This window comes from Bufo gargarizans, chromosome 8, assembly GCF_014858855.1.
Source record: "Bufo gargarizans isolate SCDJY-AF-19 chromosome 8, ASM1485885v1, whole genome shotgun sequence".
NCBI classification, from domain to species: domain Eukaryota; kingdom Metazoa; phylum Chordata; class Amphibia; order Anura; family Bufonidae; genus Bufo; species Bufo gargarizans.
This window is the reverse complement of record NC_058087.1, coordinates 59,309,634-59,334,146: the sequence shown is the minus strand read 5'-3', so window position 1 is coordinate 59,334,146 and position 24,513 is coordinate 59,309,634. Positions and strand designations below refer to the sequence as shown.

The following is a 24,513-nucleotide window of genomic DNA, read 5'->3' as shown; positions in this document are numbered from 1 at the left end:
CATTGATTGGGTCCCACTTGGAGCAGCTGTTTTTAAGAAAATGACTGAACAAAAAATAAGCAAATGACCCTGCGTTTGTATTAGGGTCTCTGTTACTAGGTATTGTTGCCCTCAGATAGGGCAGCATAAACCTGATGACTGATTCCCTTTTAAAGGGTTTGTCCAGGATTTTTATATCGATGGCTTATCGTCAGTGTAGGCCGTCAATATGAGATTGGTGGGGGTTCAACAGCCCTCACCCCCAGCAATAAGCCTTGTAGCTCCGGCGTAGTATCTACACAACTCCGTCTATTTTGTAGTCTTAAATTGGTTACTGCAGTGCTGCACCCTTTATAGCGAATGGGGGCATTGTTGCAGTTACCAACTCAGTCCGCTACATAATTGGTGGAGTTGTGTAGTTGTGGCGCTGGAGCTACAGGGTAACAGCTGATCAGCAGGGGTGCAGGGTGTCGGACCCCACAAATCTGATATTAATGGCCTATTCTGCCCTCAGCTTCAAAATCCTGGACTATTCATTTTAAGATATATGCTTTTAGGTGTATGACATCACCCTGAGTTCTGCCACCAGACGCCTCCATATGGCACTGTTTTATGAAGATTCTCCCCTAGAAGAAAAGCTGGAGGGGAATGCTTCCAGAATTGCATTTGATGAAGCCTGTCATATCGAAATACAACCAAAAAACATTGCATGAAATCCAGGGCATATAAAGGTGCAATAAACCTCCAAAAACATTTTTATGCCGTTTTACTGATACAGACATCACTGTACTTACAGTAACTTGAATATTTGTCATCTCCTCTAAATGTTATTTTATCCATATTTTTATTGTGTTTTCTTTCAGGTTTTGTATCAACAATTCAAATTTTTCTTGAATCTATATTTTCTGGTAGTTGCCTGTTCTCAGTTTGTGCCTGCTCTTAAGATAGGCTACTTGTACACCTACTGGGCCCCACTGGTAAGTTTGGATTTTATTACTTGATTTATTTAATATATGCTTTAGATGTATACAGCTTTATATATGGTTTAACCATAGTTTCATATTGTGGTAATTGCACTGGTTTTAGGGTGTTAAACCAGCTAGCACCACTGTGCATAAAGGGGTTGTCTCACCTCAGACATTGGTGGCCTGTCACTAGGATATGCCCCAATGTCTGATAGATGCAGATCCCACCTGGTTGATGCGCACATATTTATAGAACGGAGCCTGCAAAGTGAAGGAGGGCGCACCATGCATTCCATTTATTTCTATGGGAGCGCTGAAAATAGCCGAGCACTGGCCTGGCTATTTCCGTCACCCCGAAGTGAATGGTGCGTTGGCTGCACTTGTGTGGTGCCATTTCCATTCATTTCATTGAGACTGCTGAAAGTAGCCAAGCGCGCTGCTCGGCTATTTTCAGCGCTCCCATGGGAATGAATAGAGGGCAGCTGCGCATGTGCAGTGCGCCGTCCTACACTTTGCGGCCTCCCTTATAAAGATTGTTGCGGGGACCCGCACCTATCAGACTTTGGTGGCATATCCTAGCGATATGCTCCCAATATCTGAGGTGAGACAATCATTTTAAAGGGATTGTCCATGTTTTATTACGTGATGGCCTATTCTCTGGATAGGCCATCACTTCAGTTCCAAGGTACCACTCGGAACTGAAGCTGAGTTCGGTTCCAAGTTTTGAAGTGGTTTTTAACTGTAATAATCAATCACCGAAGTTATTCAAGAAGACTTACTTCGGCTCATCGGAGCCCATACATTCTAATACTGTACAGAGAAGAAGCTCTGTACATTTTTATAATGAATTTTTTTTTAGCAAAGTGGCTCGATTCGCTCATCTCTACTTATTATATTTATTTGAAGGATACATTGACTACTGATAAATTGCGTTCTATGACCATCATGGCTCAACTGGTGTCAAAGTAATGCTGGCTACATCTGCTATATAAGGCAATGTGATTCTGTCTCAGGGCTGCACTGTTACACGCACCGTTTGTTAGACTTCGACCAGTTTCTGTATTTTTTCCCCTTTTAGAACAGGATTTAAGACAACACTACCTGTAACAATCCTTGCCATAAAGTTCTATGCGTTAAAGTAGCATGGCTGGCCAGGTGAGATGCTTATCGGTCCTTATGTGTCCACAAAAGGAATGAGATGGCAAAGGAGTAGCGGTTTTCCACCCATTATATAGGGCAAATGTTCTATTTCACTGCCGTTTATTGAAGTCAATGTTTTGAAAGCACAAAAAGTGGACAAGTGGATCTGAGCAAGTTTGATGAGGGCCAAATTGTGATGGCTAGATGACTGAGCATCTTTAGAATAACATAATCCCTGACGAGCAGAGAGGAAGTTGAGGCAGCTCTTTAGCTCAGAGTTGTGAAGTAACTTGTCCTCCTGTGTGATTAGGACAGGTTCTGTGTGTTCTAGTAGGACAGTAGCCATTTTATTTATCCTAATGATTGCTCCCCAGAAAAAAATTAGCCATTATAACTAATTAGAGTTATTTGGGAATATACTTATAATAAAGTAATATTTAAGTATTTTCATTTTCTTAATTCCTGGATAACCTTTGTAATATGGCACAGTGGCTCAGTGGTTAGCTCTGATGCCTTGCATTGCAAGGGTCCTAGGTTCGAATCCCACCAAAAACAACATGTGCATAGACTTTGCATGTTCTTCCCATGTTTGCGTGGGTTTCCTCCAGGTACTCCGATTTCCTTTCAGACTTCAAAGACATACTGATAGGGAACTATAGGATTGTGAGCATCAGAATATGTTGGCACCATATCAGCAAGTAAAATAAATCAATTGTACTGCTGGAAGCCACGAGTCCTGGCTTTCATCTGGATGCTACTTCGACATGACCACCTACCAAAACAGTGTTACAGGCCAAGTATACCTCTTCATGATCATAGTAGTCCCTTTTGGCAGTGGCCTCTTTCAGCCACACTGCGAAAATTGTTCCGAAATAGTTTGAGGAACATAACAACCAGTTTATAACAAGATGTTGGCTTGGCCTCCAAATTCCCTAGATCTCAATTCAATATCTAGGGAGTCCATAGCAGTTTTGGCTGCACGATGTGGCCTTACACATTATAAGGCCAGTTTCACACTAGTATAATATAGGTCTATATGTGCGCCTGTATTACAGTAGCAAGTCCTGGCCTGAACTGACAGCATCACAGGAAACTGGCTTTGACTAGATAGTTTAAATGGTATGGTCCATCGGTGTCCATTTTTGTTTTGTTTGTCCTGTTTTTTCCCTGTAGAGAAAGTATAGTTAAATGGCCGAGGAGAACTGTACTCTGTTCAATGACATAAATCTGCCATTGACTTTTATTGCCAAAAATATACACTGTGCCATATACATTGAATCATAGCAGACTGTTGATCTTTCTATATAGCAAACAACAGGAATTTTAAAGTGAATGTGTCTCATTGGGGGTAGTGATTTTCAGTGAGGAGATCCAGCTATAGGCAATTCTCCATGGGAAAAAGCATGCAAATTACCTCCACATCAGAAGAAAACTGTCTCTCTAATGTCACCTATAGGTAACTACCACCCTGTAAATCAGTATCCGACCCATAAAAGAGTCTTGAAGTATGACACCAGATGCATGTTTTTATTCCTTCTGGAGAAGAGCTAATTTGCGAAGCTGACAAGTAAAACACTTAAAGCGGTTGTCCGGGTTCAGAGCTGATCCCGGACATACCCAGAATTCCACGCAGGCAGCACCCTTGTGCATTTCAAGCTCCGATGCTCTCCTTTGGGATCGCGCACGACAATGGTATTTTATGGAGATCCGGTGACATACTGGGCTTTCCATAAGGATTGCTAGGCGGAGGATTCCGCCCAGCAGCGAGCCCGGTGACATCACTGACACTAATGGGTGGGCTTTAGTGCTGCCCTAGCCTGTAAAAAGCCTTCGCCCAGCAATGCGTTATTATAAACAAAAAAGCATGAAATGCTCTGATGCTCATATCGGGGGGCCTGCCTCAGTGAATTTGTAAAGCAAATTTTTGGCGCCTATAAACCTACAGGTACGTAACAGTTTACTCTGATAAATTTTTTGGGTAAGCATGTTCTTCTGGCATAGCTTGTAAACATGGCGTCAGAGTAGACTCAACCTTTTTTGTCTGTGGGTATGTCAAAATATTTCTTGTCTCTTCAATGACATTGTCTGACTACTAGAAGCCATACGTTCACGTGGCATTGTGTAGTTACATGTATGTTACCTGACATGTTAATATTGAGCATTATGTATATTTGCAGGGGTTTGTTCTGGCTGTCACAATGGTGAGGGAAGCAGCAGATGAATATCGAAGGTTCCAGAGAGACAAAGAGATGAACTCACAATTATATAGCAAGCTTACCATTAGAGGTCAGTAAATGAATATCACTTCATTTTCTGCTTTTTCCATCTTTACATATCGCCTGTAAAGTTTTTACTGTCTAAAACGATTAGATTTTATAGAGACTGTCTTAAATCAATTTGCTGTACATGTAGTAGATACATTAGCTAAATGGAGCTGACTGATTTTCTGGAAAACCCTGGGCTACTTTCTGTTGCAGTTGGACATAGCAGTATATACTCATATTGCGTATGAGACGAGGGGAGTATAGATATCGATGCATTAGTACAGCTTTGCCAGATACTCCCTACTCATCACTGAAGTTCTCTGTAGAAAATAGGGCTGAATTATTTGGCCAAACAAATCTATATTTTTTTTTTTTACGTAAAGGTTATGTAAACCTTTGGGGGCAATTACTCATTTTAGACTAAAAATTGTTTTTCAATTGGTCTTTATTAAATATTTTCAGCAGTTTTTGTCCTACGGGGTTAAGTTTCAGTCTTTCTACAGACTGTCACTTTCTGTTTTACTGTTCTGACGGCTGGATGTATAGCCCTTATCTCTGAACTCTTGACAGCTCATAAACAATCATTAGAGCTAAATTTTTATCAACAACATGTTTGATACATTTCTAGCAATGTACTCCAACACAGACTCAAGGATAACTGATTTCAATTATTATATGTAGTCAGCCAACCTAACAGAGTACCCTAAAAGTTACTGTTGTTCTAAAGGATATGGCCGGATTAGGTTTTCAGGGTCCAGTAGAGCTAGTGCTTCCAGTAGACATATTTAAAAAAAAAAACTAAACAAAACAAAAAACACTACACATATCTTTTGTTCTCTTGTTTTCATTTTATCCTCTGTGCTCAGATTATTTTTATTGCTGGAAGCCTTTAGTTCTGTCAAAATACCTTTATATCTTATTGGTTCCCAAGAAATTGGAAACAATTTGCAAATTACACTTTAGAAGATGTGTGTGAGGTAATTTGATCTAAGCATGCGCTACGTCTATGAAACATTAGTCAATTTAGTAACATTATGACTGTGCCGTTCTTTTCTCATTATAAGAACAACTTCTGGTGCATTGAATGTAGCTCAAAGTTTGCTTTCTTTATTTTAATATCGGTGTCTGAGGGAATGTATAGGTGCATGTATATACTGTATGTATGTATGTATGTATATATGTGTGTGTGTATATATATATATATGTGTCTGTATATATATATAAGTCTGGCATTTTTTAAAAGGATAGAACTGCAGAATCCAAAAGTTATATGCTGTGCATTTATTTAGATTTCCGCTGGTTTAAATATTCTGAAATTACCCTATTATGCACTGGACCATAAGATGCACCAATAATTCGAACACATACAAGAGTAAAAAAATAAATAAAATTGGACAATGTCTGTAAAAGCAGACGTATTCAGCTGTATATGAATACAGCATATATTTGGCACATTCTTCAAATGGTGCGTGTAGGCCCTGGATGCAGTATGAGCAGACCCAACGACATTATCTTGAACAGTTTTGGTGAAAAGCATTGAACATGTATCAGCACTATCCAATATGCAGTCTCTTTATGAGATGGGAATAGCCCAAGATGTCTTTGGACTTGTGGTTGAGTCTTTGAATGCTGCTGTATCTGCAATATTGACACTGCGTGGAAGGGTTTCTGTGAAAATAAGTGGATTCAGTTATAGACCATGGTGCAGAGCTATTGCCTTTACTGTGTATTACAGAGGCTATGCCCATTAAAAGTGTGCCACAGATAGAACATTGATCTTAGGCTAGTTTCACACTAGCGGCAAGGAACTCCGGCAGGCTGTTCCGGCGGGTGAACAGCCTGTCGGATCCGTGCTGCCGCTAGTGCACGCATGTCCCCGAACTACCGCTCCGGCCCTATTAATGGGGGCGGGCCGGAGTTCTGGCGGCAGCACGGCAGCGCATGCCGAGAGGCGGCCGGAATAAAAGTACTAGTCAATGGGGCCGGAGTGGTAGGATCCGACAGGATTTTCACCCGCCGGAACAGCCTGCCGGAGTTCCTTGCCGCTAGTGTGAAACTAGCCTTAGCTAGTCGATAGGTCTTCAGTATCTGATTAATAGGGGTCCGAATCCTGGCCCCATCCTCGCCAATCAGGAGTTTGAAGAGGGTGCGGCACTCACAGCTTACCAAGCACATCACCGTCCATTGGATAGTGGCTGTGCTTGGTACTGCAGCTCAGCCCCGTTTACTTGAATGAGACTGAGCTGCACCCAGGCCATATGACCGATGTACATGAGTTCACTTGTCCTAGCAAGAAGCCGATACGCTCATTGGGCACTGTGGTTCAAACAGCGCCTGATTAGGTCCGGTGCTACCAATCAAATACTGATGACCTTTCCTGAGGACAACCCCTTTAGTTACAAAGTGAAGTAAACAATCAGTACTAATAATTTTAATCTCGTGTATTCCCCATTATTTCTGTAAAGTAAAAGAATATCTTACCTTACATTATAAAAAATATTCACGAGAATAAATTTAGTTTGGGTAAGTTAATCAGCAATTAATACCTTCTTTTATAATTATATTTGAAAGGGTTGGCCCATGAACAACATTTATCACCTACCTATAAGATGCATGTTGCGTTATTTGTCCGTCCGAATCCTGGCATGTTTGCCAGTTAGTGGCCGGATCTTCGCTGAACCTCATTATAGTCAGGGGGCCTGTGGGCATTCCAGTAATGTCCAACAATGCTGGGTCCAGAGAGCTTCAGAAGCCTGTTCTCTGCCAGAACTCATGTCAAAACGGTGAAACAGGCCTCAGTCAGACCATTCACTCTGACCAGAGAGGGGAGGGGGATGAGTGACTGAGGGTATTACACATTACACTAATAGGTGCAATGCCCTTCTGTGAACATCCTTATCTAGGCCTATAGAGATGGCTGTCATTCTGTTACGCCAGCCACATCTTTCCCTCACAGCAGCAAAATAGCAGTGGGATCCCCATCTATAAGGAGTTTTATCTTTCCGCTCTGACTGCTAAAGAATTATTTTTTTTATATTTAATTTACATTGGCATAGTACTGCAAGCAAATAATTATTTTTAAAAAATTCTGTTAATTTTGTGTTAAAAAAAAGGAAATTTCCCTTTATGAAATTTAGCCCATTTTAGAATTTGATTATCCATTTCCCCTTCTCTTTTGAAAAAGGTCTAGTAATGTTCAAAAAATGTAAAAAATGGCTAATATTTGGTCCACGACAGGTACACCATGCAGAGCTGATATGCTTTTCATAGTAAATCTGTTCCTTTTTGTTTATCTGTCTTCATATCTATCTATCTATTCCATCTATTTTATCTATCTATCTATTCTATCTATCTATTGATCTATCGCATATCTATCTTCTATCTGTCTGTCTATGTCTGTCTATCACATGCCAATATGACTGATTTTATTTTTATTATAGGTAAAGTGCAAGTGAAAAGTTCAGATATTCAAGTGGGAGACCTGATCATAGTAGAAAAGGTAACAACTACACCCTGCTTACGTAAGCCTTGTAATAGCGCGCACCATGTGTTTTGTAGACTGCTGTATATAACACGGACTCCCATACTTACAAATGAACTGAACCGGAGTGAGCACCAACAGTGAAATGAATGAGTCATTTCAAAGGATGATCCATACAGCTAAAGCACACAAACCATCTGCATGAAGTGTTCAATTTTGGTGCCACAATATAAAGCCTTAGCATAAAGCACCGGGTTATTTTTCACAATCTAGCATCCAAATTACTGGTATGGAGCAAGTTAATAGTACAAGGATGACTTATGTTTCTATTACATGGTATAAGATTTGAAAACTGATGAAAAGTTCAGAAACAATGACTTGCATAGCAAGAAAAGGATATTTTTAAAAAGGCTAAAAAGAAAGAATTCTCACCCTTACCATTCTCACCCTTCTCCTGCCGCTCTGATACTTACTGGCTATCAGCTGGTCTCTGCATCCTTTTTGCCTGAAAATCAGTACATATGTCTGATTGGGGTTGTTTTGGTGGCAAGCACATGGATTTCTGCTAGAATAAATCTTCTACGTGTGAATTCACCATATATGTCTCCTGTTCACGAGTGATTCTCCACTGGAACAGAGGAATTGGGTATGCTTGCGCTTGGGATTAGCGTGGCACCATGTGGTTGGGCAAGACTCTTATGGCATATTTGGTTGATGTTCTATAAGAGGATATTCTGGGAACACCCCATTAAATGAGTTGTCTCGTTTCCTATATTGAGGACCTCCAGATCACCAATATCTGCCGGGGGTTCCGGGAGGCAGACCCCCACGATCTATCAGCTGTTTGAAGAGGAGGCAGCGCTCGTGTGAGCACTGCATTCTCTTCACTGTTTACCTGCTCGCCATCAACATTGCAGCGGCGAGCAGTGTCTTTACAGCTCCTCCACTTCAATAGGATGGAGTGTAACTACAACTGCCCCTTCTGATTCAAGTAAACAGGACGGAGGCGCTGCAGTTATACCTGTTCGCTGCTGCAATGTCAATGGCGAGCAGGTAAACTGTAAAGAGAACGCAGTGCACACAGGAGTCAGTAAAGGAAACTGGACAATCCCTTTAAGCTTTCTGAAAGGTCATTTCAACCCATAGGTTCATATATTAAACACCCTGTGTACGGGGTCTTTTGTACTACGTATTTGTTGCATGTTTTACTATATTCTGAATTGTAAGTGACACCTAAGTCATATTATTTAATGAAGTTATAATGATTGCTACTGTATTCTCACATATGGGGCTCGATTGTCTTTGAAAGCATTCTTTTTATGTCACAGCAAGTATTACAATCAAAAAAGCTTTAGCTCAATGAGCAGATGTATAAAACATCTGTAAATAGCTGAATGCACAGTGTGCTTTTGCAGCCTTAGGTCAGCCTTTTGCACTCTCTATGAATTGGCTCTGCTAAATAAAAATACACAGCAAGAACATCTGTTACACTTCTGCGATATAGCAGAGTTTTATGGTACTTTTCTTATGATGTCATCATGTTGCTTACCAGCAGATTGCATTGTCTGGTAGCCTGTGGCTCTTTACTTCAATTATCTACATATGACATGCTATATCAAGTGTTATATTTCCTCTTACTTTGGCACCTTGGCAGTTTTGAATTGAGGGTGTAAATTACGATAGACTGTGTGAAGAATGGCATTTGTAATTTGGTGGATGCTAAAATTTGCTTATATTTCTATGGATTGAGATACCAGGCTGTTAATCTAAAACGGCTTTCTGTGTCATTGAACGGTACATCTCTTTCAATGACATCTCTTGTATGTGCAGGCAACTCTTTTAGTAGGCACAAGTGGGTTGTAACTGAAAATGCATCTGTAAGGAATAGGCATGCTCTTGCAAACCGGGTTCTTCCATCTATTACATGGATGGCCATTCATTTGAATATCCACTTGTAATACTACTTTTTGCTTGTAGTGTGAGTTTTGGGGTTCTCGAGCAGAGAACAGTCACTTTCCCTAACAGAATGAGATGTTTGCTTGGGGTCTCAGATGCTGGACTCTTGATAAGATAGGCCTTTTTAAAAAAGGCACAAAAACATAAAAAAAAAATCCAAGTGCTTCCTCCATAAGGCTAAATTCACAAAACAATGAAAAAAAAACGCCCATTAAAAACAGATAAACTGTTTTTAACAAACTTTTTTTCACTGATGCCTTCCTGAAAAATGGATGTTAAAAACGCTCCCATTAAATTTTATAGGGGCTTTCGGTAAGTGTCCCTTATTCGCTGGCCATCAAAAAAACTGCCATGTGAATAACCCTATAGACTAGCATTGTTCTTAAAACGTATGTGCAACGGCCATAAAAAAACATCCATCACACATCCGTTTTTCACATGAATGTAGCCTTAAGGGGGTAAAAGCGCTTCCTTCTCTTTTCTGTTTACCTGCTCACGGCGGCAACCGCAGTGTCTAGCAGTGTAATTACAATTATGGCATCCTCATTCACGTCAATGGGACAGCTCCCGTCTTTTCAAGTGAATAGCACGGAGTTGTACGCCATAGTTGTAATTACACCTGCTCACCACTGCGATTGCTGCAGCGAGCAGGTAAACAGAGAAGAGATGGCAGCGCTAGTACGAGCGCAGCTTTCTCTTCAAACAGCTGATCATCGGGCGTGCCGGGAGTTGGACCTCTGCCCACCTGATATTAATGACATATCCTGAGTATAGCTCATCAGTAGAAAAATGCAGCCAACCCCTTTAATCTCATAATTTCCTTTGATCCTGTTTTGTCTCATATTACAATTAAAACTGAAAAATATATAAAAATTATTGTCTGTCTCAGAAGATTTTGTCCCACTAGCCCCCCCACATTACACATCAAGTGTCTAGCTGTAAGACAACTGGCTGGAGCAGGATCCTTACTGCTTTGCCATGTCTACAGTAGGAGAAAAAGATTACTAAGTCCTAGCCTGCCACCAGTAGAAGATGAAAGAGATCAGCAGGAGGTTATTCGCCGTGTTCTATGTAGGACTTCTAGAAGATGTTTTTCTCCGGATCATGCAGAATGTGTTGCATGCTGAGAAGCAACGAGGACAACTTTCTTCTTTCTTTTCTAGGTTTAGGGTTTCTTTAAAGGGGATGTCTGAGTTATAATAAAGCTCCCTCAAAGGCCCAAAATGTGATAAAATAAAAGTATATATATTTACACCATGTAGTACAGTACCTCACCAATTCCAACACTGCAGCTCCCGGCGGGGAGCTGTCCTCACACCGCTCCAAGTAGGGACACATCTCTTCTTGGTGAACTGCAGCGCAGGCACCACATGTCCGCTGCCAGACACAGATGCTGCGCCAAAATTCCCTGGGCAAAATCTGACGTGTGAATGGCCCCTTCTCTGGCTTCCCCAGGTTTGCACTTATAATTTAACAGGAAATCCAGAATATTTTAATAAAGTGGTTAATCTGTAAGAAAACTAATCTAACGGTCATGTAACGTTGTCTGCTTCTAGAAGCAAAGTGCTCTGCCAGTCCTTGATTGTTACTATTACAATGTAGACACATTTACACAACAAGATAAAATAATCTGTGTCTTTATTAATATTCATAGTGCATAGAGACAGCTCACCAATTGGAAGTACCTCAGGGGCTTAACTGTTACTTATTTATGGTATAATTTTTTAAAATATTGATTTCTAAATTGCAAATGCAGAATATAAAGTGCGAGGATAAATCCTGTTTTAATTGCATTTCAATCCTGTTTGCGACCTTTGAATTCTAGTACCATGGAGCATAATCTGGATCGGAATTATTTTTTTATGCGTACATTTATTATTTTCAGAATCAAAGAATCCCAGCTGACATGGTGTTTCTGAGGACTTCAGAGAAAACCGGTATGTCAAATTGGAAGGAAATATCATGTGTAAGATTTGGTCACCAAATTATCTTTATAGTTGTAGACTTGGGGGACGACTTGTAATTAGAGTATGGATTCTCAATTTTGTTGTCTACAACGTTGTTGACAGCGGTTTTACTATATTTATTGTATGGTGTACTATTTTACTATTTTTTTCATTAACATAATCATATGAGGAGGACTAATTTTTTTTCTATTATTACCTCTTCATGCATTTTCACGTACATGGGGATGCAGCAAGAGACCACATTCCCCCACGTACATGTACGTGGAAATGTGTGAAGGGGTTAATAATATAACTTTCTCGCCCAGTTTCCTTGGGGGACACAGAAGACCTTGGGTATAGCTCATCTCCCTAGGAGGCGTGACACTAAGTGAAAACTGTTAAGCCCCTCCTCCACAGCTATACCCTCAGCCTGGAGAGAGAGACTGCCAGTTTTTTGCTTAGTGTCCAAGGAGGCAAGACACTCCCTGCTTCTGCAGGGCTCTTTTCTCCTTGTTTAAATTTTTAGATTTTTACTTTTTTCTTTCTTTTTGTTCCAGATCATCAGGGACAACAGAGACGCACTAGACCTCTCTGTTCTCCCGGGGTTGAGCTGCGCCAGTGCCGGTCACCGCACTGCTGCCTCCCCCACAGAAGGCAAGGTGGATCAGGGCAGCCTAGCTCCCCTTACATCCCGCCAGCAGCAAGGGTCGCCCGCACGCCAAGCCCCTCTTCCAGCGTCCTGCCACTACGGTGCCAGTAGCTGAAGGGGCGACCCTGCTGGAATGGACCGAGGGTGAAGACGGCTGTGGTAAGAGAGTGGCTTCTCCAGCCCTACGTCCCCCACCCAATGGTCTCCTGCGTGCCTGACCCCCATACTGGGCCTCTGGACCCTTCCCCTGCTGGACATAGGCTGGCCCCTGGGGTGCCGCTGTGCGGCAATCTGCTCCTCTTTTCTCCTGGCCTCATGGGACATGCTGCTAGTGAGGGGACTATATCCTGAGCTCTCCGTCTCTGGGTCCCCCCCTGGCATCTGGGCTTCCCCCCATTTCGCCTGATCACATTGGGCTTACCGGAGGGGCAGGACGCTGCAGTGGATGTAAGGAGGACCCCTTACTCTTCCGGCCGGCGGGGTGGGCTCCCGCGGCCAGCGAGCCGCCATTCCGGCCCTCCTGTCTTTTCTGGCGGCGGGGTGGGCTCCCGCGGCCGGCAAAACCGCATTTTGGCCCCTGTCTATTCCGGCCGGCCGGGTGGCTCCCGCGGCCAGCAGAACCGCCACTCCGGGCCCCTGTATCTTCCGGCCGGCGGAGGGGCCCCCGCGGCCAGCGAGCCGCCATTCCGGCCCTCCTGTCTCTTCTGGCGGCGGGGTGGGCTCCCGCGGCCGGCAGAACTGCACTCCGCGCCCCCCTCTCTTTCGGCCGGCGGGGTGGGCTCCCGCGGCCCGCATTGGGCTTGACTATGCCCCAGCAGGTGCCGGTCGGCGGGGCTCCGCTAGTTGGTCCCAGGCTTCGGGCCTGCTGGGCCGCAATCCCGACCGGCCTGCGGGGTGGGCTCCCGCGGCCGGTTTGAACCGCCATTCCGCCTCAGGTCCCGGCGGTATGACGGGCCGGACGCCGCAACTTTAGCCCCCGGCTTCGCGGCCTACTAGGCCGCAATTTTCCGGTCTCTGGTGGAGGGGGCGGGAACTTCTCCAGGCGCGATTTTTTCCCGCCTGGAGGTTCCTCCGCCCCCAGGGGATCGCACGCCGCCCTCCAGGCTGGATCCCTGTTAACCCTTTGGGTACAGGCCGGCTCCCACAAGTGGGTCTGTATAGTTAGCCCTCCTTTTTTTCCCCTTTTAGGTGGTTTTTTTCTTGCCTCTTCCAGGATACGGCGCTGGCCAAGTGCATTCGGACCTTCTGTAGGCAGCATTCATCGTCTCTCCGGTTATGGTGCCTGCCATGTGCATTCCCCCCCTTCCTAGGCGGGCTACTGCACTCCCCCTGGCTGGCCATGTGCATAACCCCCTTCTTAGGCGGAATACTGCACCTTCACCGGATACGGTGCTGGCCATGTGCACGACTCCCTTCCATAAGCGGAACGCTGCACTCTCTGGTTTTGCTGCCGGCCCTGTGCGGGACCCCCTTCCTGGGCGGAACGCAGCACTCACTGGATTCGCTGCCGGCCATGTGCGTGACCCCCCTCCTGGGCGGAACGCGGCACTCTCACTGGATCTGTTGCCGATCATGTGCATGACCCCCTTTTTTAGGCGGAATACTGCACTCTCGCCGGATACGGTTTTGGATATGTGCACATCCCCCTTCCATTGGTGGAATGCTGCGCACTCGCTGATGTGCTATGATGTACTATGTTCTTATGCTGCACTCACTGGTTTCGCTGCCGGCCATTCTTAGGCGGTATGCTGCACCCTTGTTGGATTCCCTGCCGGCCTTAGGTATGCCTCCTTCCCTCAGGCAGCATACATACTTCCCTCTGTCGTTGGTTGTTTCCTCGCAGGTACGTTGCTGGCCACGTGCATGTATCCCATACATGGCAGGGTGCTTGCGCTCTCGCTGGATCCGCTGTCGGCCATATGCATGGCCCCTCTTCCGTAGGCGGTGTACGCACTCTTGCTGGATTCTCTGCCAGCCCGGGGCATGCCTTCCTTCCTCAGGCGACATGCACGCATCCTTAGTGACTGTGTTTGTCTCTTGCCAGTACATTGCTGGCCATGTGTATGACTCCCATGCATAGCGGTGTGCTCGCACTCTCCCTGGATGAGATGCTGGCCATGTGCTTTACCCTCCCTTTTTCTGGGCGTTGTGCTACACTCTCACCGGATACATTGCTGGCCATGAGAATGGCCCTCTAACATGGGTGGAACGCTTGCACTTCCATTGGTTACGGTGCTGGCCTTGTGCGTGACCACCTCTCACTTCAAGGGCAGAATTTGGCACGCTCATGAGATTCATGGCTGTCCTTATATGGCTGTGCTGGACTTGTACATGTCCCCCTTCATTGGCAAAGTAGTTGCACTCTCGCTGAGTTCAGTGTTGGGTGTATTATTGCACACTCATTTAATGCTAGGATATCCCTGTGCATGTTCCCCTTTCGCTAGGTGGACCTCCTGCGTTCCTGCTGGATTATAGGGTAATGTCCTGCTTCTCTGAAGTAGGTACGGCCTTAGGCATCACTCCCTTTTGGGACGGGTCTTTGCACTCTTGCCGACTGTTGTTGGCCAGGTACAATTTCCCCCCTTTCAGGGTGGACTGCTTGCGTTCCTTCGCATGCTATGCTAGGTTTGTGCATAACTCCCTTTCAGGTTGCACTTTGCAATTCCGTACATGCTGGGGCACTCTGGGACGAGCCCCCCCCCCTTTTTTTTCTAGGTGGGTTGGCCTTCTCGCTGCTTACGGGGCTGCTCGTACGTATGCCTCACCTGCTTCCTGCGGCATACCTTTGTTTCTTGGGAGACGATGCTTGCCGCCAGCCTTGCACTCGTCCCTAGGGAGCTCATTCTGTCCTCCTGACCGGACAGGCTCTTTTGCTCTCTGCTGCACCGAGCTGACAGGGAGTGTTCGTGGGTCCTAGATGCATGCCCATGAGTCCTTCTGCGGCATTACTTCCCTGCGCTAGTGGTCACATGGTCGAGAGTGCTGTTGTCTGCAGCGCCTCTCGAATTCTTCGTTGGCTCTGGCAGGACTGCGGTTCCCTTGCCTGCTGCAATTTCCTCCTCTTCGGATGCAGTGTGGTATGAGTCCTTCCTCTTGGCGCCTCTACGCTTCTGTCTGATCTGCTACCGGGTTCGGGCTGCTCTTCTCGGGAAGGTCACCCGACTTTTCTTGGGTGCTGGATTACCCAGGTCCGGGGACCTCCGCCTTGGGTTCTTCAAGGTATTCGCCTTCTGCGAGACGGTGGACCGGGCGTCTCACAGTGTAGCGGGTTCTGCTTTTGAGCTGTCCTATGGCTTCCCTGTTGCCCACTCCTCCTCCTTTCGGTTGGAGGGTGTGTTGTCGGCCTCTGTCTCGACGGCCTTATCTCGCCGGCTTTGTTCGGCTCCCGCTCTATACGAATCACTCCGATGTGGCTTCTCGCCAGCCTTCGGAGGCTGTATTTTCACTGTCCTCCCCTCTGGGGAGAGCATGATTGTTCATGTGGATGGTTCCGGTGTTCCCTTTGGCCTCGTACCGTCTCCCTTGTTCACGCTGGCTGTATTAGCTGTGTGCCTATTTACCGAGTCTACCGCGTTCTGTCCCCCCACTGAGTGCAGATTGCGTGGCCCGTTCTAAGACGATGGTCCTGATGTAGACTTACCTTCTCGATGTCTTGGGGGGACTACCTCGGTCCAGATTGTCCTTTGATCTCCCTCACCGGGACTGTACAACGTGGTTGCATCAGCATGGACTTTAGCCTGCCTTCCCCTGGCGTCTGGCGGATCCTTTGGGTTCTTTCCCTCTGTCCTCTGCTCCTCCACTCGGGTGGATACGGGACAACGTTGTTCGAGGGCCGACGGGGCTGGTTTTGTCGACCCTTCTGCCCGTGTTACTGGTCTGCGCCTGATCACATTGGGTTTTTGCCTGCTTGCCAGGCGACTGTCCACTCCTGGCTGTGTTTCGTCCAGGATCTGTCGTAAGACTTAGGGTTTTTTTGTCTGGGGTTCTGTGGGAAGCTGTGCATTCCCCACTCTGAAGTCCTTTCCCCATGGTTCTGTCTTTTCCTTGAGGTGTCAAGTGTCGGCGCTGTTCTTCCTCTTCCAGCGTTCCCGGCCCTCTGGCCTGCCAAGACCTTCTTCCTCGGAGTGGCTCTTTGGTTCCTCTGTACTGTCCTTCGGTACCGCCCTGGGGACTGTATTCTGAGCTCTCGGCGCTCCAATCTTGTCCTTGGAGCCGTTACAGGAGTTCTCTCTATCCCTTCTGTCCTGTACGGTCGTGTTCCGTATCAGTCGTGTCTCTGACGGGTGCCAGAATGGCCCTTTTTTTTGTTACGAGCTTTCTGTCTTTTCCAGGTACAGGGCTGTTTCTGCATCCCGTTTCTTCCTTCCTTCCTTCCTTCTGAAGGTGGTGTTTGCCTTTCGCTTCAACACCTCACCTATTGGTCGTTGTTTGGGCCTTGCCGTTTTTACTTGGAGATCTCCGACTCTTGCAGACGTTCGGCCTCTTGGGTTTCCAGGAGGTCTGTGCATAGGGTTGACAGACTCCAGGGTGGTTTTCCTCCGCTTGATTCAGATTGGCTATTGCTGAGGTTACCGCACCTAGGGCAGGATTCTGTAGTTGGTGTCACCGTTCCTTTCACCAGAGCGGTCGGTGCCTCCTGGGCTGGAGGCATTGGGCTTCGGCCTGTGCATTTGGGCACGGCGGCCACAGGGTCTGCCTTGCACGCCTTACTGAGTTTCTACAGGGTGCATGCTCTGACTTTGGCGGATGCTGCCTTACCCCGCCTGGGTTTACAGGCGGCGGTTCATTGATGCCTTTCGGGTGCTTCACCTTGGTGCTGTGGTCCCTCCCCCTTTTGGACTGCTTTTGAACGTCCCAAGGTCTTCTGTGTCCCCCAAGGAAACTGGGCGAGAAAACGAGATTTTTGTATAACTTACCAGTAAAATCTCTTTCTCGCTCTTTCCTTGGGGGACACAGCACCCACCCATTCATTATTTTTTCTCTGTGCGTTTTCCGAGTTTTTGTTACCCGTTGGGTAGTTGGCTTTTTGGTTCCTTGTTGGTCTTTGCCTTTTCTCACTGCTTGGACACGCAACTGGCAGTCTCTCTCTCCAGGCTGAGGGTATAGCTGTGGAGGAGGGGCTTAACAGTTTTCACTTAGTGTCACGCCTCCTAGGGAGATGAGCTATACCCAAGGTCTTCTGTGTCCCCCAAGGAAAGAGCGAGAAAGAGATTTTACTGGTAAGTTATACAAAAATCTCGTTTTTCCTCGTATGGTTATGTTTATTAACAAAAAGTACATGTTCTGATCGGCCGGGTGCAAGAGCTGTTACTGACAGCAGGGCCCCTGCTGTATCCACTGGCAACGCTGAAAATTAAGGTGCTGTCGGATTAACCCCTTAAATGCTGCAGTCAATACTGACCATGGCACGTGCAGGGTTTACAGAGGGTGGCGGCTCCCTCTCGGACCCCATCATCCCCAAGCGCTTTGGTGAAAGGGGGGGTCGATGGCTGGTATGGCAGCCCGATGCCTTAAACAGGCATTGGAGCCTACCAGCTATGGAAGCCTTAGAGACCCAGTGCCCAGGCTGGGTTTCTCCTAGGCAACTGTCAGTATGAAACTGAAAGTTCATTGCAGCACAATACAGCATGTAATGTACTGCATTAAAATAGGGATAAAAAAAGCCCTTTCACCACATCAAGACATGACATGTTGGGTATTGCCACGTCCGTAACAACCTGCTCTATAAAAATGATCAGATCATCTACACTGTTATAAAAAAAAAATACATAAAAACTGTGCCAAACTAGCAATTTTTTTGTCACCTTGCCTCAAAAAAAGCCTAATAGCGAGCGATCAAAAAGTACTATATAAAACATCACCTTGTCCTGCTGTTTTACTGTTTATCTTGGCTGCTTTACAAAAAAAAATAAAAAATCAAAATGGAAAATCATTTAAGGGTGATTTCTAGTATCTAATCCCCACAAAGTGACTTTGTAACTGAGTTAAGTCGGTTTAAAAATTTCAAAATTGGTTCTAAAATTCAAAGCCTTCTAACATTATAACAAAATAAAATTACATTTACAAAATGATGCCAACATAGTCATAGGCATATGGTAAATGTTAAGTAATACATACTTTGAGGTATTACTATCTGTCTTAAAAGCAGAGAAATGAAAATGTAGAAAACTGTAAATGTTTCAAAATTTTCCATAAATTTTTGATTTTTATGGACTCAAATTTACCACTAACATGAAGTACAATATGTCACAAGAACACAGTCTCAGAATTGCTTGGATAAGTAAAAGCAATTCACTGATTGAGATATGATTGGATTATGTTCACCTCTAAACACTTATCACTGAGTAACAGAACGTTTGTGTATTTGTATACTTAAAGGGCTTCTGTCACTCCACTAAATTCTTTTTTTTTTTTTTGTCTCCCTACAATCCTTATGCTGCGATTTCTTAATATATAGGGCTATTACACAGTTTAGTTCAGTAGTTCTATCAAAAAACGGACTTTTATATTATGCAAATTACCTCTCTAGCAGCAGGTAGGGCGGCTACCTGCTGCTAGCAGCCGCATCCTCCATTCATAATGACGCCCCCTCCTCATGTTGATTGACAGGGCCAGCGGACCCGCTCGTCCTCTGACTGGCCCTGTCTTCGTTTTAAATCTCGCGCCGGTCTTCAGTTGGCGCAGGCGCACTCAGAGGAGGACGCTCGCTCGGCCGCTCCATCCTCAGTGCGCCTGCGCCGGGTGTACATGTGACGTCATCGGCACAGGCGCGCTGAGGATGGAGCGGCTGAGCGAGCGTCCTCCTCTGAGTGCGCCTGCGCCAACTGAAGACCGGCGCGAGATTTAAAACGAAGACAGGGCCAGTCAGAGGACGAGCGCGTCCGCTGGCCCTGTCAATCAACATGAGGAGGGGGCGTCATTATGAATCGAGGATGCGGCTGCTAGCAGCAGGTAGCCGCCCTACCTGCTGCTAGAGAGGTAATTTGCATAATATAAAAGTCAGTTTTTTGATAGAACTACTGAACCAAACAGTGTAATAGCTATATATATTAAGAAATCGCAGCATAAGGATTGTAGGGAGACCAAAAAAAAAATGAGTTTAGTGGAGTGACAGAAGCCCTTTAAAATGTTGAACTTTATTAGTATACCTTAAAAAATTGGAACGAGAGTAATATCCTATAGAAACTAATGTTCACAATAGGAGTTATCCCTTGCATAGCAAAATATGCAAAAATTAGCACTGATTCTGGCCAGTAATAACTCCCACCTCTTTCACTTTATGTGGGGTACATAAGGGGAATAATCTACCGGAAAAGAGCTTGCAAGGTGAAAAAAAAAACCCTATTATCTGCTCTACGCGTTTCTTATAACGAATCATCAAGAGCTGGGGCTCAGACAAACAACACTTAGCAAACCGCACGTCTAGCCCCTTGATTGGCCGCCTTGGGGATGAGCTCCGCCTTCGACGGGAGTGGCCTAAGTGACTTAAACAGCTGTTCCCGGCGCCCGCGTCACGGCCATCCTAGCGCCGACGCTACCGCCTCCAGAAGTGAGAGGGGCAGCGCTGTGTGTCTGTTTGCTAAGTGTTGTTTGTCTGAGCCCCAGCTCCTGATGATTTGTTATAAGAAACGCGTAGAGCAGATAATGGGCAATATATAGACATACACGGACTATAGCTGGTAGATAGAGGGCAATAGGAGTATTTGGGGGCTTTTTGAGAAGCTATGCAGTGTGAGCATGTCATAACGCCTTTATTAGACACTGCACATGGCACCTTTGCCCACTCCTCTCCCTGCAAAAAATAGTAATCCCCCCCCTCAGTGCTCGGTCTTTGTTGATTTATTTGTGGAAACATCACATCATTTTATTGGTGGATGCTACACACTTGATAGGGTTTTTTTTCACCCTGCAAGCTCTTTTCCGTCAGATTATTCCCCTTATGTACCCCACATAAAGTGAAAGAGGTGAGAGTTATTACTGGCCGGAATCAGTGCTAATTTTTGCATATTTTGCTATGCAAGGGATAACGCCTATTGTGAACTTTAGTTTCTATAGGATATTACTCACGTTCCAATTTTTTAAGGTATACTAATAAAGTTCGATAAGTAAAAGCATTCCAAAATTATTACTGCATAAAGTGAATCATGTTAGATTTGCAAAATGTGGCTTAGTCCTTAAGATGAAAACTGGCTTGGTCTTGAAGGGGTTAATGACACTTTAATTAACCATATCTTCTTTTGAAAAATGTGATGTGAAATTGAAAAAAAAACACAATTCCACCATTATTTTATAGGTTTTCTTTTAACAGCATACACAAAAAATGGCTCAGCAACCATATTTTGCGGGTCAGTACAAATATATATATATATTTAATTGGGAAAGGAGGTGATTTGAGTTTTTAATTTATTTTATATATTCTTAAAAACATTTTTTATTATTTTTACTGTAGTTCTTAGTACCCTTAATGGAATTAAACATGAAATCTTGTGATTGATTATACCATAGATTGTTGTAGTATATTATTTTAGTCTATGGGATTTTTACAGACTTCCTGTTAACAGGCTGTTTTCTATGACAGGCTTGGAAGCTTTCACAAAGCTCAACCGAACAGAACCCTGTGGTTTTGCAGCAGGTTGTCCTATCGGGGGACAGAGCGAAGCCCCTTCTGTCCCCTGTTAGAGGGAGGCCTCCTGTCTAACCTGCGATTGCTGTTGACTACAACATCTGAGGCGTTAAATGACAAGGATTGGAGTCATCTACCATTCCGCTGATTGCAGCCAGGGGTCCGCTGTATTACATAGCCAGCACCCGCCTCGTATGTCGCAGGCGCAGCTTGTGACCCTTGTCTGATATTGTAGCTCATTCTGATTAAAATGATTGCCCCATACTGTAACTTCATGCATACCATGATAGAGATTAGGGAGTACTATGTTTTGCAATGCATATTTTGACATATACTTGTACCCTTTTTTAGTTGTAGACAGATTATTACATGAGCCTTAAAGGACCTAACTCTATGTTGTGCCATTTCTCTTTTAGGCCTCTTTCACACGGGCGTCATGTTTTTGGCCCAGATAAGATGCGGATGCCTTGCGGGAAAATGCGCGATTTTTCAGCGCGAGTGCAAAACATTGTAATGCGTTTTGCACGCGCGTGAGAAAAATCGGCATGTTTGGTACCCAAACCCGGACTTCTTCACAGAAGTTCGGGTTTGGGTTAGGTGTTGTGTAGATTTTATTATTTTCCCTTATAACATGGTTATAAGGGAAAATAATAGCATTCTTAATACAGAATGCATAGTACAATAGGGCTGGAGGGGTTAAAAATAAATAAATAAGAGAGGAGGACACGGTCAAAGGCAGTTTAGTGCATTATGGGAAATGTAGTTGAGAAAGGTTCCTGTGATTGGATGAAAAATGTGTTCTCACTAGGGTTGTTGCGGGTATCGAAATTTCGATACCCAAACAATTACCGGGATTTCAATTTTTTGATACTGGGCTGCGCTGCTGCACAGTCTAGTATCTCTGAACATGAGCGTGCTGCTGTGAGCACGCTCATGTTCCCTCAGCAGCACAGGGGAGAAGGAAGCTGTCTCTCCCTCCCCCCTGTGCCGCTGCTGCCGCTGCCACCAATAAACAGAGAGAGGGGCGGAGGAGGGCGCCACCAATGATAGGACATCTGGGACATCTCTGGGCGCCGCTTTGTGTAGCCGAATACTGAAAGTCTAGACCCAGGAAAAGTAGTCTTTAACACGTAATACAGGAGGCATGTGCCGGCAGCAGAATCGCATTGCCGGCACCCTGCCTCTGACAGGGAGCTGCGATCAGCGGCAGTTAACCCCTCAGTTGCGGCACCTGAGGGGTTAACTGCCGCTGATCTGCCAGTACCCGCCTCCTGTATTAAGGGGTAATTATCATTGGTGGCACAGTGCGCCCCCCCCCCCCTCAACCCCCCACCCCATTAAAATCATTGGTGGCACAGTGCGCCGGCCCCTCTCAACCCCCCCAGTATTAAAATCATTGGTGGCAGCGGCCACAGGGTCCCCTCCCCTCCCCCTCATTGGCAGTGGCAGCTTCTGATCGGAGCCCCAGCTGTGTAATCCTGGGGCTCCGATCGGTTACCATGGCAGCCAGGACGCTACTGAAGCCCCGGCTGCCATGGTAACATCCCTGATGCTGTGTGCACAGAGCACAGAGCAGCAGGGACAGTGTGAAGTCCTATTCACCCTGATAGAGCTCTATCAGGGTGAATAGGACAAGGGATGAAAAAAATCCCAGGTTCTGGCCCCTAAGGGGGGGAAATAGTTATTAAATAAAAAGCGTAAAAAAAAAGTTAAAACCCCCCCACCAAAATATTAAGTATGAATCACCCCCTTTCTCAATTTCACATATAAAATGTATAAATAATAAACATATTACATATGGCCACGTCAGAAATGTCCAAACTATTAAAATATTTTAAAAAAATCTATGCGGTGAACGCCGAAAGAGAAAAAGTTTATAAAAACTGCACGAGTCGCCATTTTTAAAAATGCGGAATGCACGTGGCTTTTTTGGTTTATTTTTTTTGTGTGGTATTGAAATCGCAATACTTTTTCATAGTATCGGAACCGAATCAAAAATTTGGTATCGCAACAACTCTAGTTCTCACACTACAGCGAGAGAGAAAAGTGGAGGTTTAATGGCAGAAAATTAATCTGAAACTGTATATAAGTCGCACTGGATACATTGCATGCCAAAAACAAGTAAGTTCGTTATTTTGGAATCCATCGCACACCGCTTTAAGTTGGCCATGCACATTACACTAAGCCCAGCCAAACACATCGATTTTCGCCAATAAATGTTCATTAGATGTTTGGAAGATGCTGAGAAAAAGGAGAATTGGGAATCTCAAAATGTCTTTGTGCTCAAGGTGGATAAGACACCACCATGATATGTCTCACAATAGCTTATTCCTCGCTCACCTATTGAGAATACATGCACACTCACTGAAATTGAGTGCAATTGTATCAGGTGGTCGGGAGGAATAGCTGTTCAGCCAATAGCTATTGAAGGTGTATGACCACCTTTATAGCTCCTATATAATAAAAGGCTCTGCTTGGTAACTGATTGCCCTTAAAGGGATTCTGTCACCAGGTTTCACCCCTTTAAGATAAAAATATGGTTATGTTCAGGGTGCCGTCACGATTCCTAATGTGGTCTTATAAATGTAATCTGTAGGCTCATTTTGCTAAAAATACGCTATTACTAACCTGTCATTCATAAAAATAAGGTGCCCAAGGGGATGTAAATGGATCCAAACTGCCGCCCACACCCGTTGCCGTTCGTGCCCAGCGCCGCCTCATAATCTTCTGTGACTCCTCCAGCTCTCCCTCCCTCCTGCTGTAACATCGCTGTGAAAGCCTCCCTCCTCCCTCGGTAACATCGCTGTGAAAGCCTCCTGCTCTCCCTCCCCCCTCCTCCCTCTGTAACATCGCTGTGACGCCTCCTGCTCTCCCTCCCTCCCCCCTCCTCCTGCTGCTGCTGCTGTAACATTGCGATGTTACAGCAGGAGGAGGGGGGAGGGAGGGAGAGCAGGAGGCTTTCATAGCGATGTTACAGCAAGAGGAGGGAAGAGGGGGGAGGGAGAGCAGGAGGCTTTCACAGCGATGTTACAGCAGGAGGAGGGGGGAGGGGGGAGGAAGAGCAGGAGGCTTTCACAGCGATGTTACAGCAGGAGGAGGGGGGAGGGGGAGGGAGAGCAGGAGGCTTTCACAGCGATGTTACAGCAGGAGGAGGGGGGGAGGGGGAGGGAGAGCAGGAGGCTTTCACAGTGATGTTACCGAGGGAGGAGGGAGGCTTTCACAGCGATGTTACAGCAGGAGGGGGGGGAGGGAGGGAGAGTGGGAGGCGTCACAGAAGATTATGAGGCGGCGCTGGGCACAAACGGCAGCGGGTGAGGGCGGCAACTTGGATCCATTTACATCCCCTTGGGCACCTTATTTTTATGAATGACAGGTTAGTAATAGCGTATTTTTAGCAAAATGAGCCTACAGATTACATTTATAAGACCACATTAGGAATGGTTAAAGCTCCCTGAACATAACCATATTTTTATCTGGAGGGGGTGAAACCTGGTGACAGAATTCCTTTAA

The 24,513-nt window shown here is 45.4% G+C and overlaps 1 protein-coding gene across 3 annotated transcripts in view; it reads left to right on the top strand.

Annotated features, from left to right (window-relative positions):
• Positions 1-24,513, top strand: part of LOC122944520 (probable phospholipid-transporting ATPase IIB) — a 302,414-nt gene that overhangs the window by 38,634 nt on the left and 239,267 nt on the right. For all 3 annotated transcript variants that reach the window (XM_044302895.1, XM_044302897.1, XM_044302896.1), the window contains exons 4-7: positions 843-956; positions 4,262-4,370; positions 7,789-7,847; positions 11,671-11,722. In XM_044302895.1, the coding sequence (XP_044158830.1) occupies positions 843-956; positions 4,262-4,370; positions 7,789-7,847; positions 11,671-11,722 (334 nt within the window). The remainder of the gene's footprint in view (positions 1-842; positions 957-4,261; positions 4,371-7,788; positions 7,848-11,670; positions 11,723-24,513) is intronic.